General features: G+C 31.6%; 1 protein-coding gene across 5 annotated transcripts in view; it reads right to left on the bottom strand.

The window, feature by feature from the left end:
• The window catches only part of LOC118202508 (ribosomal protein S6 kinase beta-1-like), a 98,076-nt gene extending 84,925 nt beyond the window's left edge, over window positions 1-13,151 (bottom strand). For 3 of the 5 annotated variants that reach the window (XR_015040730.1, XM_085815278.1, XM_085815280.1), the window contains exon 1: window positions 12,753-13,021. Coding sequence is in view for 4 of the 5 variants with exons in the window: in XM_085815278.1 (XP_085671404.1) it covers window positions 12,753-12,893 (141 nt within the window). In the remaining variant the exon portion in view is untranslated. The other 2 variants (XM_085815279.1, XM_085815282.1) reach the window with 2 other exon arrangements.
• Between the last annotated feature and the right edge of the window lie 1,255 nt (window positions 13,152-14,406).

The following is a 14,406-nucleotide window of genomic DNA, read 5'->3' as shown; positions in this document are numbered from 1 at the left end:
TTAATTTATTAAAGCGAGGTGTGCGTAGTTCGTAGATTCGTTTGTTGTCTAGATTGTTCGATTCATAGTCATTTTTTTAAGTTTAAACAGGATGCTGTGCACACGGTATTCTTTGAAATTTATTGTTGTTATGCTAATTTATTAAAGCGAGGTGTGAGTAGTTCGTAGGTTTGTTCGTTGCCTAGACTGTGCCATTCGTAGATTTTTTTTAAAGTTAAAACTTATCGCTGTGTACATGGATTCTTGTCAAATATTTTTGGTTAGAATCTTTACGTTTTTGCTATCTAAATTTTTTGTTTTTCTTTCAGATTTTTAGCTTAAATTGTGTGTTGAAATTGTGGTTTTTGCATGAGCGAAATCCATGTTTTTGGAGACATTTTTAGCCTAAATTGCGTATTCAAAACATGTTTTTTGCATTTGCGAAAACCGCGTTTTTGGAGATATTTTAGGTTAAAAGTTCAAAAGGTAGAAAAAAAAATTAGATAGTAATATGGCAGCTTAGAGTTTCTCGCCAAAAATTTTTGGTGACTTGAGGGCGCATATCAGAATAGTTCCCAAGTGGCTACAAAGAGCACAGCTCCCCCCGAATCCATCATAAGATATGCAAGGGTTTCCATGGCCAGCCCAACCTCCTGGCAGCTCAGCATTAGCAAAACAACTGAGTATTGCATTACTTGAATTTCTTCTACGAAATGAAGATGAACTAAAGGCTGACATCAATAATGCATGATGCACAATTCCACATGGATATGATTTGAAACTAAGGGATATGTTGCAATAACATGTTAAAAAATGTATTGCTCTAAATGTGATCAGAATATCTTGTTGATGCATTGGATATCTAGGAGCTTTATTGTTGCAGATCTTTGAAAATTACATCTGTCAATGACTTTGTTATTATCTATTTATGTACAAATTATCATTTTTTCATAAGGTTGCCTTTTTTCTGTCCGGCAATAAATAAAAAATAAAAATAGAAATAAATCATTTTTAATTAATTTACTCTCTTTTAATTAACTCTTCTAGAAGTGCCAAATTTCCAATCATTTTAACTCTGCTTTACAAAAATGTTGCATACATTTTCATAACAGTCAACATTTAGAAAGAACTTTTGGAATTGATTTGGAAAACAGCACTTTGTGATTAACAAGCCACCAGTTGTAACTGTATACCATAACACCAAATGCGGTAACCTGACATCAGTGTGACATGCAGGAAGAATACACATTAATCCAATATTTTTTCAATTTTTTTTTTTTTTTGGCTAAAATGATTTGACACAGAATCCATACACATTACACAATTTAGCAACTGCCAAATGACAAAGAATCATGATTAAATTCTTGCAAGATATGAGTATCATCCTTATACAAAGAGAAAAAGTCACAAATTGAAGTTTCATTTTACAACTACTATAGTACTGAAAATGGAACAGATCGTATGATTAAAAGGTAAGTTTACAGCAAGGATTTTCATTACAAAGTCTGACAATCCTTTTCTGTTTACTTTTTAGTTTATTTCCTTTCTGGTATCAAGGGTTTAATAGAATTGTCAATTACAACTGGGAATGAATCACTGTAAATCTATCAACTGAAATAATTACATACAGGATTGGCATTTTGTCATGTGGTGGGAAAAGTAAGGAGGAAGCAAAAAAAGTTAAGAATACATTATCTGCCCCTTCATGATTTTCTTTTATATAATTGAATTTGTGGTTCATAAAAATGCATCAATATGTATTCTTACTGCATGAACAAGTATGCTAATCAAAAAATAATTTTTGATATGACCAGCAACCTGGGGATAACTTGCTTTGTATCCCCCCTTAATCTCAAAACACAGTTTAGTGTTTGCAAAGGATGAAGTAAACTGCTACTTTTCTATTTTTCTCTTGTCTTTTGAGTAAATAATTAATATTTGAGACCAGCCATCTACAGAATAATTAGTAGTAAAGTATTTTCAGTTACTGGATTGGTTATATTGGTAAGCATAATCAGTACATTGAGAGACTGAGATTTGAAAAAAAAAAAAAAAAAAAAAATGAATCTCTAAAAACAGCGGATTTCAATTGGAACCAGAATCAGAATAGAGAACCATTTAAAGAATATCCATTTTTCGAATGGCTGGATGCATCAAATACATCTCTTAAAGATTTATCAGGTCGAATAACTGGCTGTTGAAGCATATAATAAACACTTCTTGTTTCTTCAAAACCTTGATTTATTTCCTCAGCTATACACATTTCTAAATGTTGTTCTATTAACTGACTGACAAAGTATTGGATCATTTCTCAACCTTTTAAAAAGTTTGTTAAGGTAAGCTTCTGCATTTACATAATTCATTTTTAATTAAGACGAATTTCGATTCCAAGGGAATTTATATTCATATAACTTTTCTTTAAATTTGATAGCTCTGTTAAAATTCTCTAAAATGTCATTACCTATTTTACTGCTTTACTTCCCTTTTTCAATTTGCAAAACTGCTTTAACTGTCTTGAGATCAATTTATTGTTCACAATAATGTCCATGTTTAACAATTCACTGTTACAATCAGTCTGACCTTGAAGGCACCATTCAAGCATTGTTTCAGGTTGTTTTATTTTTAAAACATTGTTTTATATTTAAACATTACTGTTTTTCTTGTTTTATTTTTAAAACATTTAAGTCTACCTGTTATCACTTCATGACAGTAATCTGCTCCGATCAGAACAGCAGTGTTTTTGTCACAGTATTCACAAGAATCAGCTAACTGTAATCCTATTAATTCTTTGTTAATTTTGGAAAATGGGATATCAGGAAAAGGTAAATTAGTTGTGCATATTTTATTAGTTTCCAAAACTTCAATTTCCATATTTAGGGGTGGTTCCTTTCTGTTTTCGATTTTGACTTTTACAACATTGTAAGTTTATTCTGTTCCCTGGTTAATTTCAAAGGCAAATACGGACAACGCCTCCTTTCGAATAACAGGTAATTTACACTTTTCTGAAACGTCCCAAATTATAAAACTTCTCATCGATCCATTTTTTAATAGAATACGAACTGGTTCTAAACTATCCTCATCAGAGGATGGACGTATCATCACAGTGCATGTTTGTGGCAATGCACTACGGAAAGTTTCAGTTTTTAATTGACTAATCTGAACATCTTCCTTACTGGATAGAATTGCCCACAGGAGCTTGTTTTTTTTTTTTCTGATTTGGTTTCGAGTTGGAAACAAATAGATCTATTACGTTTTTTATTATATATTTCACACATTTTTCTTTTTTTTACATTCTTTAATTCTATGATGAGGTTTAAGGCATAAAAAACGAGCTTGACATTTCCAAATATTTCTTTTCTCATCCCCGGTTTTAATTTCACAACGCTCAGAATTGTGTAGTTCGTTACAATATATACAATTACTCCTTGCGACTGGAGCAATACATTCATAAGTTTTAGGGGAACTTTTATCAAACTGTTTATTGCGCTTGTTGCTCACATTTTCGTGAGCGGAGTGGAGACAATCCTTTGATTTATGCCTCCAGTTATGAATCATTTCCGCTGAATGTTCTGTTTTTCTTTCTCTACTGTCTGCGTAGCTCTTTCGGCACTTTTGATTTCTTTACGAATAAATTCCATTAATTCATTAACGTTTCATGTTTGGTCACTGTTTCTACTGTGATCATATTCTAATGTAACCTCTGATGGAATTAATTTTAACAATACTGGGCAAAGTAAACTTCCGTAAGTTTCTGATACCATGTTTATTGACTTTAAGCATCTAATTTCAGTTTCACACTGATCATATAGATTCCTGAGATCTTTATATCCCTTATATTTCTAACAGAGGAAGGATGTAAGAGTTTATTTATGTGAGCATTTATTACCAAATCTTTTCTTCCAAACCTGTTAGTTAACAATTCTACAGCTGAATCGTAATTCTCATTTGTAAGCGAAAGTCTGGAAATGGCATTATAAGCTACCCTACCTAGTATTGAATAAATTCAATTACTACCTAGTAAGTAATTAAATTTATTCAATGAACAAAACGTTATTCAATATAAAGTTATAAGCATCGTTTATTCACACTGCAAGACCATACATTCATGCACATTCTTCCTTATTTAATTTCTTTAAATATAATGCAGAGCTTTAATATTTGGTGGCAAAAATTTGAAAAGTGATTCAACTTTTATAGTAAACCAATGTAAAACGTCGAAATGAAATTAAGGCTCATCTTTACTATACGGTACCCCTCGGTTTCTGTCTGAAAAAAATCACTACGTGGTACTGGTTGATAGTGAAATCCGGAAGCCCGCTGCATGAAACAGTTTTTTCAATAACCCTAATGTTGATAATGTTGGCAATACTAGCCTTGAGGAAAATTGTGTTTTAGTTTTTGCCATTAAAAAGGGGTTATTTCTGCGAATATCGCCAAATGTGTTGTGACAAATTTAGATTTTGGTTATTTTTTGTAATAGTAACCCTTTCGTATGGACCCAGGTTTAGTTTTAGTTGCTGCGTTTGCTTAAACGTACGTGGTATGGTCTTGGATATTGAACTTGCTATTATTTTGCTGTGGGCACCATCATTTAAGTATGTCTGAGGTGGGTAAGAGGATGAATGTTGATTAACAACGGATGAGCCGAAGTGACCAAAAAATTTTTTGTAATTATTTAACTGAACAAAAATTTAACTGAACTGCTTACGTGGAGGATGGAGGAGATGGTGGTGGGAAAGGTGAACGTATGCAGGCAAAAAAAAAGTATGTTACAAAATTGACGTTTCATTTATTTATTTGTCTCTGCGTGTTAATTTTTGTTAAAAGATTTTTTGTCTAATGTTTTATGTTAGGAAATATGTATTTTTGGTTATATATTACTCTTTGTTTGTGTGTTAAAACATCGGCGAATTTTTTCTGGCTAACATGATAGTTTTAACTTTATTTTAGCTTCCTGATTTTGTTTAAGTGAAAACTGATCGATGTGTACATGGACAAAGTAAGAGTACAATGCCTAGTTTGTGGAATTATCTTTTTCCCCCCCCCTAAATTAAAATATGTTAATGTGTACATGAACACCGAGTTTGTGCAAGTCTTTGACTTCTCATTTTGGTTTGTGCGGTGGGGGGGGGGGGGAAGATCGGCACAATCTTGAAATTCGTACCGATCCTTCCTGGCGCTGATCTTGAAGTCAAAAATGAGATAATTTGCCAAGGGGTACTGTAGAGTAAATTTTAACCATCAGTTAATTTATGGGTGAAGTGCAGAATTGCCCACTTATTTGTTTGGCGCTTTTTACAAGAACAAGAAGAATTGGATTTTTGTCAATTTTCTTTGACTTTTTAAATGAAAATAAGTTGTTGTGTACAAAGTCGAGAGAGTACGCAATGCCATTTTTGTGCAATTCTGGGATTTTTTTTAAGTGAAAATAGGTCGATGTGTACATGGATACTGAGTATGGGCAATTCTTAAAAACACGCCAAGCAGTGGGTGATTCTGCACTTTCCAATAATTTCAATTTTACTACATATAATTCTGCAGATATACCAGGCAAAGTTTTTGTTTTACTTCATTGTTTACTATATCAAGTAATGTAATGTACATTTAAATAGAATTTAAGTGCACCAAGCGAAGTTGGTTGATCTTTGGATTATGGTAACATGGCGATTTGTTGGCGAAAATTTGGCGACCAACTCTGCTATAGGAACTTTCTACTTTTTTTTCTGGCACCATTTTGTCTTCACGAAGTAAAGACATGTTTCTTTTCTTTTTATTTACTGAACACTTTTTCCAACAATCTGCTAGCCGAATTACACTTATGCTAGAAATTTTATGGAACAAAACTGCTTAATTATGACAAATATTAACTACAAAATTTGGAAAAAGTGCAGAATCGCAAACTCCTTGCCGCGTTTTTCAGAATCGCACATACACAGTAACCATGTACACGTCGACTTATTTTTACTTAAAAAAACATCCCAGAATTGCACAAAAATGGCATTGCACACACTCTTCACTTTATCCATGTACACTGCTTTTTTCTCATAAATTAGAAAAATTTGCACGAAAATGCAGTAAAATTTGGCTGATCTTTAGAATATGGTAACTGGTAGTTTGGCAACATTTTGGAGGCGATAAAGGTTACTACCTGGGACTTTGGTAATAATGTGAGCAGTACTCAGTTCCGATTACGCATTATTTTGTGTGAGGGAAATGAGAGATCATGGGATATGTCATGTGATATTAATGGACGAATTACGGTTCTTTAATCGGAAAAGGGGGGAATTTTGAAAAATATTTGTGGCTGTATATTATTTTGTATTAAGCTTCATTGTGTCTTGTGTGAAGCAGGGTTGAATAATTTTGGGATTTTATGGTGCTGTCTAAAGTGAATTTTGGTTGAATGGTGCATGAGTGTAGGTTTAATTGCGGATAAGTATGAATGTCCAAAATGTGGGAATGAAATGAGATTGTGTGAAAGGAAGGATACTACTGATAAGTTTGAATGGCGGTGCAAGAAATCTGGTGAAAATGGACATTTTGTGAAACGGGGTGTAAGGAAGGGTACGTGGTTTTAATTATAATTTTATTGAATCCATAATAAAAGTGTATCCACCATGTAAGCAAGATTCTGAAGAAGATTAGGTAAGTTAGTATTTTTAATTATTTGAGGATATTATTTTTATGCATTGTTCTAAATGTAAGGTGGCAGTAAAGTAATTTGGTATTACTGGGAAAATTGTTATTAGCAATGATTTAGTTTAAAGAAATTAGGATTGTAAGCTAATTTTTATTAATTTAATGTATGTGCTTATTTATATTTTAAGTAGTGTTTTTGAATTTAATTATATTTTAATTAAATGATAGTTATTTTGTGAATTTTATGTTTGTAGGAATTTGGTATACGTTTTAGTTGAAGTAAACGTGCATGGAAATAATTTAAATATTTGACACTAAGTATTTGTAATACTTGCGGTATGAATTCGTTGGTGACGTTTATAATATAATAGATGATTTAGAGGTAAAAGTTTTTGGATATTTTATTTATTTTATATATGGAAATGTTCATATTTGGAAAGGGTATATACTTTTTCGCTATCAGGTAATTTCATATATGTTCTTACCGGGTTTAAAGATTCAGAAAATTGTCCTGTATTTTCGTGAAATTTTTCTAATTTATGAGAAAAAAGCAGTGTACATGGATATAGTGAAGAGTGTGCGCAATGCCATTTTTGTGCAATTCTGGGAATTTTTTTTAAGTAAAAATAAGTCGACGTGTACATGGTTTATATGTATGTGTTATTTTGAAAAACGTGTAAGGAGTATGGTATTGTGCACTTTTTCCCAATTTTGCAGTGAATATTTATCATGACTAAGCAGTTTTGTTAGATAAAATTTCTAGCATAAGTGTAATTCGGCTAGTAGATTGTTGGAAGAAGTGTTCAGTAGATAAAAAGAAAAGAAACATGTCTTTACTTCGTGAAGACAAAATGGCGGCGGGAAAAAAAAAAAAATAGAGGGTCGCTGTAGGAGAGTTGGTCGCCAAATTTTCGCCAAAAAATCGCGAAGTTACCATAATCTAAAGATCAACCGAAAATTTTATGAATCTTTAAACTCGGTAAAAAGCACATATATGAAATTAACCTAATCGCGAAAAAGTATATACCCTTTCCAAGGATGAACTTTTCCACGTATAAAATAAATAAAATATCCAAAAACTTTTCTCTCTAAAGTATCTATTATAAAACGTCACCAACGAATTTATAACGCAAACATTAAAAATGGTTGCAAATACTTAGTGTCAAATATTTAAATTATTGTGAATCTTTAAATTCGGTAAAAAGGACATATATGAAATTACCTGATCGCAAAAAAGTATATGCCCTTTCCAAGGATGAACATTTGCACATATAAAATAAATAAAATATCCAAAAACCTTTCCCTCTAAATTATCTATTATAAACGTCACCTGCAAATTTATAATGCAAATATTAAAAATGGTTGCAAATACTTAGTGTCAAATATTTAAATTCTTTCCATGCACACTTACTTCTACTCAAACGTATTCCAAATTACTACAAACATATAACTCACAAAATCATGATCATTAAATTAAAATATAATTAAATTAAAAAACACTACTTAAATATAAATAAGCACATACATTAAATTAATAAAAATTAGCTTACAATCCTAATTACTTTAAACTAATTCATTGCTAATAACAATTTCCCAGTAATATCATATTTATTTATTTATTCCTTACATGCATAAAAATTATATCCTCAAATGATTAAAAATATTAGCTTACCTAATCTTCTTCACAATCTTGATTGCATGGCGGATAAATTTTTCTTATAGATTAAATAATGCAGTAGTCAACTGGCAGTCTATTCACCCACTAATAAGAAATTAATAAAATTTCCCCCATACTCAAACGACTTTCAGCAAACCACGTACCCTTCCTTACACTACGTTTCACAAAATGTCCATTTTCACCAGATTTCTTGCACCGCCATTCAAACTTATGTGTAATATCCTTCCTTTCACACAATCTCATTTCATTCCCACATGTTGGACATTCATACTTATCCGCAATTAATCCTACACTCATACACCATTCAAGCAATTCTTTTCGATTACACATAAACCCAATAAAAATTTCGGATTTACTTTACATAGGGGCATGGGATCCAAATATTAAGCAATACTTTCACAGAACGTAGAATGAACCTAATGCTATAAAGTACGGCAGATATTTTTACAAATTTACTCCCTTTTCCGATTAAAGAACTGTGATAAATGTCACAAGACATATTTTATGATCTCTCACACAAAATAATGCCTAATCGGAACTGACTACTTCTCACATTATTCTCAAAGTCCTAGGTAGTAACCTTTATCGCCTACAAAAATGTCGCCAAACTACCTGTTACCATATTCCAAAGATTAGCCGCGAATTTTTTTTCTCTTATTCATAGCTCATTATATTCTGAAAAATAATATGCATTCAAAAAGGTTAACATATAAAACAAAGTACCAAAAAAAAAAAAAAAAAAAAAGAGGAGAGATTTAAAACAAAAACTCAACCCTGTCATATACAGTCAAAAGTCGTTAATTCGGACACCCATAATTCGGAATGATCTATAATCCGGACATCAAAACTAAAAACTTTCTGCGCATGCGCCACGTTGACACATGCGCAGAGGCGTTCACGCGTGCGCGTAAGACCTTTTACGACTGCGCATATGAGTGTGCGCAAGTGCAGAATACGTTTTCGCGTGCACATTTTATGTATAATGGACGTATAAGCTAAAATTATCTAATTATCTATTTCAGTTAATGTTGATGATTGCGTTGTTCCTTAATTTTCGAATTGCATCCGGCTTATTATTTTTTGCAGACTGTAAGAGCAATTTTATAAAAGTAAGCTTAAACTTTCGATTATATCAAATAGAATTTCCGATATATATTTGTTAATATGTAAAGGATCTAAAGCGAAAGTATGTTTTGAAATCCGAAATCTGTTTATCAATTTCACGCTGCTCGGCGGCGGGCGCCTAATGAATTGGGAGTTGATTTGTCAGCACTATCCTTATCTTCAGCGCAGATGTTTTTATTTTATTTGGCTTATAATTCCTTACCAAATGTAGTATTCCATCTCGATATGCTCCGTCTTTGATATGATTTAAAACAAGTTCCTCGTCATTATAATTCGCTTCCGATAGCGAAGAAAAGTGACAGAGGTTATTGAAAACAAAAAACAAGAAATTATGTCTGTTTAATAGAATTAAAGAGAAAGTATTATCACATGAAACGAAGCAAAACTTAAACAACTTACATTGAAAGAAATGTTTAATAAAGTAAACAAATAAATATTAAGCTTTTTCTTTTTGCAAATTTTGATACCCTTTAGATCATAATTGTTCTTTATGTCATAAATTTCGGTTTCATATTTTTAATTTTAGAATTTCTGCATGCCATCTTACGAGATTTAAACTGATGATCTATAATCCGGAAAAATCGATAATCCGGAATCGCCGAAGTCCCGACGAGTCCGGATTAACGACTTTTGACTGTATACCTATTTATCAATCAGTGATCTACTTGACAAAACACTATACAATACAATACCCTTTTCGGTTGATCTTTACAATATGGTTACTGGTAGTTTGGCTACATTTTGGAGGCAATAAAGGTACCTGGACTTTGGTAATAATGTGAGCAGTACTCAGTTCCGATTACGCATTATTTTGTGTGAGGGAAATGAGAGATCATGGGATATGTCATGTGATATTAATGGACGAATTACGGTTCTTTAATCGGAAAAGGGGGGGAAATCCGGAAAAAAACTGGAAATTTTGTATTTGGCTTTATTCTGAGTTGTGTGAAACAGTGTTCGTGAATTTTTGGATCCCATGGCCGTAACTAAAGTGAATTCGAAATGGGTATTTAGTGGTATTGAAAAGGGTAGTAATAAATGTTTCTTTAAGGTTGTGCGAGATAGAAATAAAGATGTTTTATTAAGTTATTTATTTTACCTGGTACCTTGCTGTGAAATATACGTATGATTTTAAAGATCCTGAAACAGAAAGAAGAAAAGTTTATCGGACACGTAATCAAGATTCTGAAGAAGATTAGGTAAGTTAGTATTTTTAATTATTTGAGGATATTATTTTTATGCATTGTTCTAAATATAAGGTGGAAGTAAAGGAATTTGGTATTATTGGGAAAATTGTTATTAGCAATGATTTAGTTTAAAGTAATTAGGATTGTAAGGTAATTTTTATTAATTTAATGTATGTGCTCATTTATATTTTAAGTAGTGTTTTTGAATTTAATTATATTTTAATTAAATGATAGTTATTTTGTGAATTTTATGTTTGTAGGAATTTGGTATACGTTTTAGTTGAAGTAAACGTGCATGGAAATAATTTAAATATTTGACACTAAGTATTTGTAATGCTTGCCGTATGAATTCGTTGGTGACGTTTATAATATAATAGATGATTTAGAGGTAAAAGTTTTTGGATATTTTATTCATTTTATATGTGGAAATGTTCATATTTGGAAAGGGTAAATACTTTTTCGCAATCAGGTAATTTCATATATGTTCTTTTTACCGGGTTTAAAGATTGAGAAAATTGTCATGTATTTTCGTGAAATTTTCTAATTTATGAGAAAAAAGCAGTTTACATGGATATAGTGAAGAGTGTGCGCAATGCCATTTTTGTGCAATTCTGGGATGTTTTTTTAAGTAAAAATAAGTCGACATGTACATGGTTTAGTGATATTTTAATTAAATGATAGTTATTTTGTGAATTTTATGTTTGTAGGAATTTGGTATACGTTTTAGTTGAAGTAAACGTGCATGGAAATAATTTAAATATTTGACACTAAGTATTTGTAATACTTGCGGTATGAATTCGTTGGTGACGTTTATAATATAATAGATGATTTAGAGGTAAAAGTTTTTGGATATTTTATTTATTTTATATGTGGAAATGTTCATATTTGGAAAGGGTAAATACTTTTTCGCGATCAGGTAATTTCATATATGTTCTTTTTACCGGGTTTAAAGATTGAGAAAATTGTCATGTATTTTCGTGAAATTTTTCTAATTTATGAGAAAAAGCATTGTACATGGATATAGTGAAGAGTGTGAGCAATGCCATTTTTGTGCAATTCTGGGATGTTTTTTTAAGTAAAAAGAAGTCTGCGTGTACATGGTTTATGTGTATGTGTTATTTTGAAAAACGCGTAAGGAGTATGGTATTGTGCACTTTTTCCCAATTTTGCAGTGAATATTATTTGTCATGATTAAGCAGTTTTGTTAGATAAAATTTCTAGCATAAGTAATTCGGCTAGTAGATTGTTGGAAGAAGTGTTCAGTAGATAAAAAGAAAAGAAACGTCTTTACTTCGTGAAGACAAAATGGCGGCGGGAAAAAAAAAAATAGAGGGTTGCTGTAGGAGAGTTGGTTGCCAAATTTTCGCCAAAAAAACGCCATGTTACCATAATGTAAAGATCAACCCCCTTTTCCTTTGAACTATACCCTTCAATACTTTCTTTAAAAACACTACTAAGTAGTTTCGATCAATGTTGTTAGGATATAACCACAGATCTTTTTATAGATCACTAATATCCGATAAAACCCATTTTTTAAATGTAGTAGCTTCGAATGAATATGTTCTACAAATAAACATATTTTAGACAATCTTAACATTCTATAAAGTATATTCATTATTATGTATGTTTTTGATCATATTTCCTTCTCATTTAATATAAGCACTTCCTACAATTTGGTAGTAATATCTAACTTAAAGACAGTATAAATTTAACAAGTCTACCACACAGTAAAATATAAACAAACATTTTCAAAATCGATTGCATAATTAAGTCCCAGTACGGCTTATATCCTTAATATTCGTCATTAATTTAATAAGATATCGAATTAGAAAAGATCACAGGTATTAAAGAAAATAGTGAAATTAAATCCACGTTCTACTTTCAGAATCGACCTATATGAATATAGGGCAAGGTCAAAGAATTACATGGCACGTAATGATAATGAAATAATTGTTTTTTTCACAAAGAAACTGTTATACAGTTTTCAACTTAAAAACAGATAACAGGAAATAAAAGTATTTACGCAAAGAAACAACAAGGAAGTCATAAAATAAACATGTACTTATAAATCTTTACACTACATTAAAATCACTAACATTCATAATTATTGAACTGAAATGTACATTTAAAGCTAAAATATACACCTTATTTGCCAAAATTTTTGAAGAAAAATGTATCAATATGGTTATTAGGCTTACTTGTCCATCAACTTCAATAGCATCGTCTTCCGAATCCTCATCCAAGTTATCTGTATCATGTAATTCCAAATCAAACACATCAGCCATTCCAAATATTTCAACAATTCTGCGGAGATAAAAAGATTTCTGTAGTACCCTTAAAGGTCAGAATAAATAAACGTTCCACGAATTGCTTTTATTTCGCTCACGACGAGAAACGAAAGGAAAAGTCGAAAACAAACCTTTGACGTTTAGTTGAACGTTTCCTTCCAACAAAAAATGGCTCTGTCTATGCGCCAGATTCCGCTTCGGAACGTCCATACACTTCAAAATTCAGTTGACTACCGAGAGTCATAAAAATACCTTTCCCCCAAAAATCCCTATTCCAATTTTTTGTCAGCTTCAGAAAAATAATAGTGTATTCCAAGCCGAGGCGATGGCAATAAGTAAAGCAATAAAATACTTTAAAGAACATTGAAGACATAATATAACTATAAAATCTGACAGCCTTTCCACACTCTACGCAATTAAAAATCCTACCTCCTCTATTATTGCAGCAATTCACAAAGATTTACAACTTAATGTTTCATTCAAAATAACTCTAGAATAGATAAAAGGCCATACCGGGATATACGGCAATGAAATAGTGGACCAATTAGCTAAAGAGGCTGCTATTAAATAAATTTTCCAAAAAACTTCAATGAAGATAGCAGTATGTGGGATAAGTAATTTCTTGGCAATTTTCTTGAGTTTCAGCAGTAGTTAGATGAGGCATAATATTTATATGGTATAAATGTACTGTAGAGTAAGTCCTATGAAGTATCAAGTGTAATCAAAGTACAAAATCACGATAAAATAGAGATGCAAAAAAATGTAATAAATTGCAGAAATCATCGTAAAAATAAAATAATGCTTTAAAATGTTTGGGTAAATAGTAAAGATGAAGTGGAAAATATATACAAGTCCTAAATAAATATTTTGTTGAAAGACTACGAATCAGGATCGAATTCGTGACCACGTAAAAACAGGAGCGGAGGGTCAGAGCAAGGCTGGCCTTGGTAAGAGGCTGCTGTAAGACCAAGATGCAGAATTTATAGATGTCCCATGGCCAACCTCTCATCGAAAACGGTATCTAATATCAATTGTCGTATCAAAATGGCAAGACGAATGGAATAACAGTGAAACGGGTAAAAGAACACACAACACACGCCAAGGTAAACCCACAACGGCTAAATGCAAACCCACAATTAGTGCGCTTTGTTTCAGGCCACGGACCTTTCCCCGTAAATTTCGAAAAGTTTGGTATTTCAAACACGATTACCTGTATTTGTGGCCAGCTGGGAATGCCTCAACATTACATTATTGACTGTCAACTCACTAAAGATTTTCATACTAAAATGCCAACAACAAATATTCAAGCTTTTAGTAAATTCTTAGTAAAACAAAAATACACAGTGCAAAAAAAATCACAAAAACAATCGACATCCTAACTGGGCACAGATTTATGTCAAGTAATATAATTTCATATAACCAGTTATAAAAAAGATGTAATCTTCACATATAATAAAAGAAAGAGTCTGTCTGTGTGTGTGTGTCTTTCGTTTGCGCTGCTAATACATCC

This window comes from Stegodyphus dumicola, chromosome 4 (genome assembly GCF_044657685.1).
Source record: "Stegodyphus dumicola isolate Sdum_Otavi_A_Nest chromosome 4, ASM4465768v1".
Taxonomy (NCBI): domain Eukaryota; kingdom Metazoa; phylum Arthropoda; class Arachnida; order Araneae; family Eresidae; genus Stegodyphus; species Stegodyphus dumicola.
The sequence above is the reverse complement of the archived record's forward strand: the minus strand, read 5'-3'. Positions and strand labels throughout refer to the sequence as shown.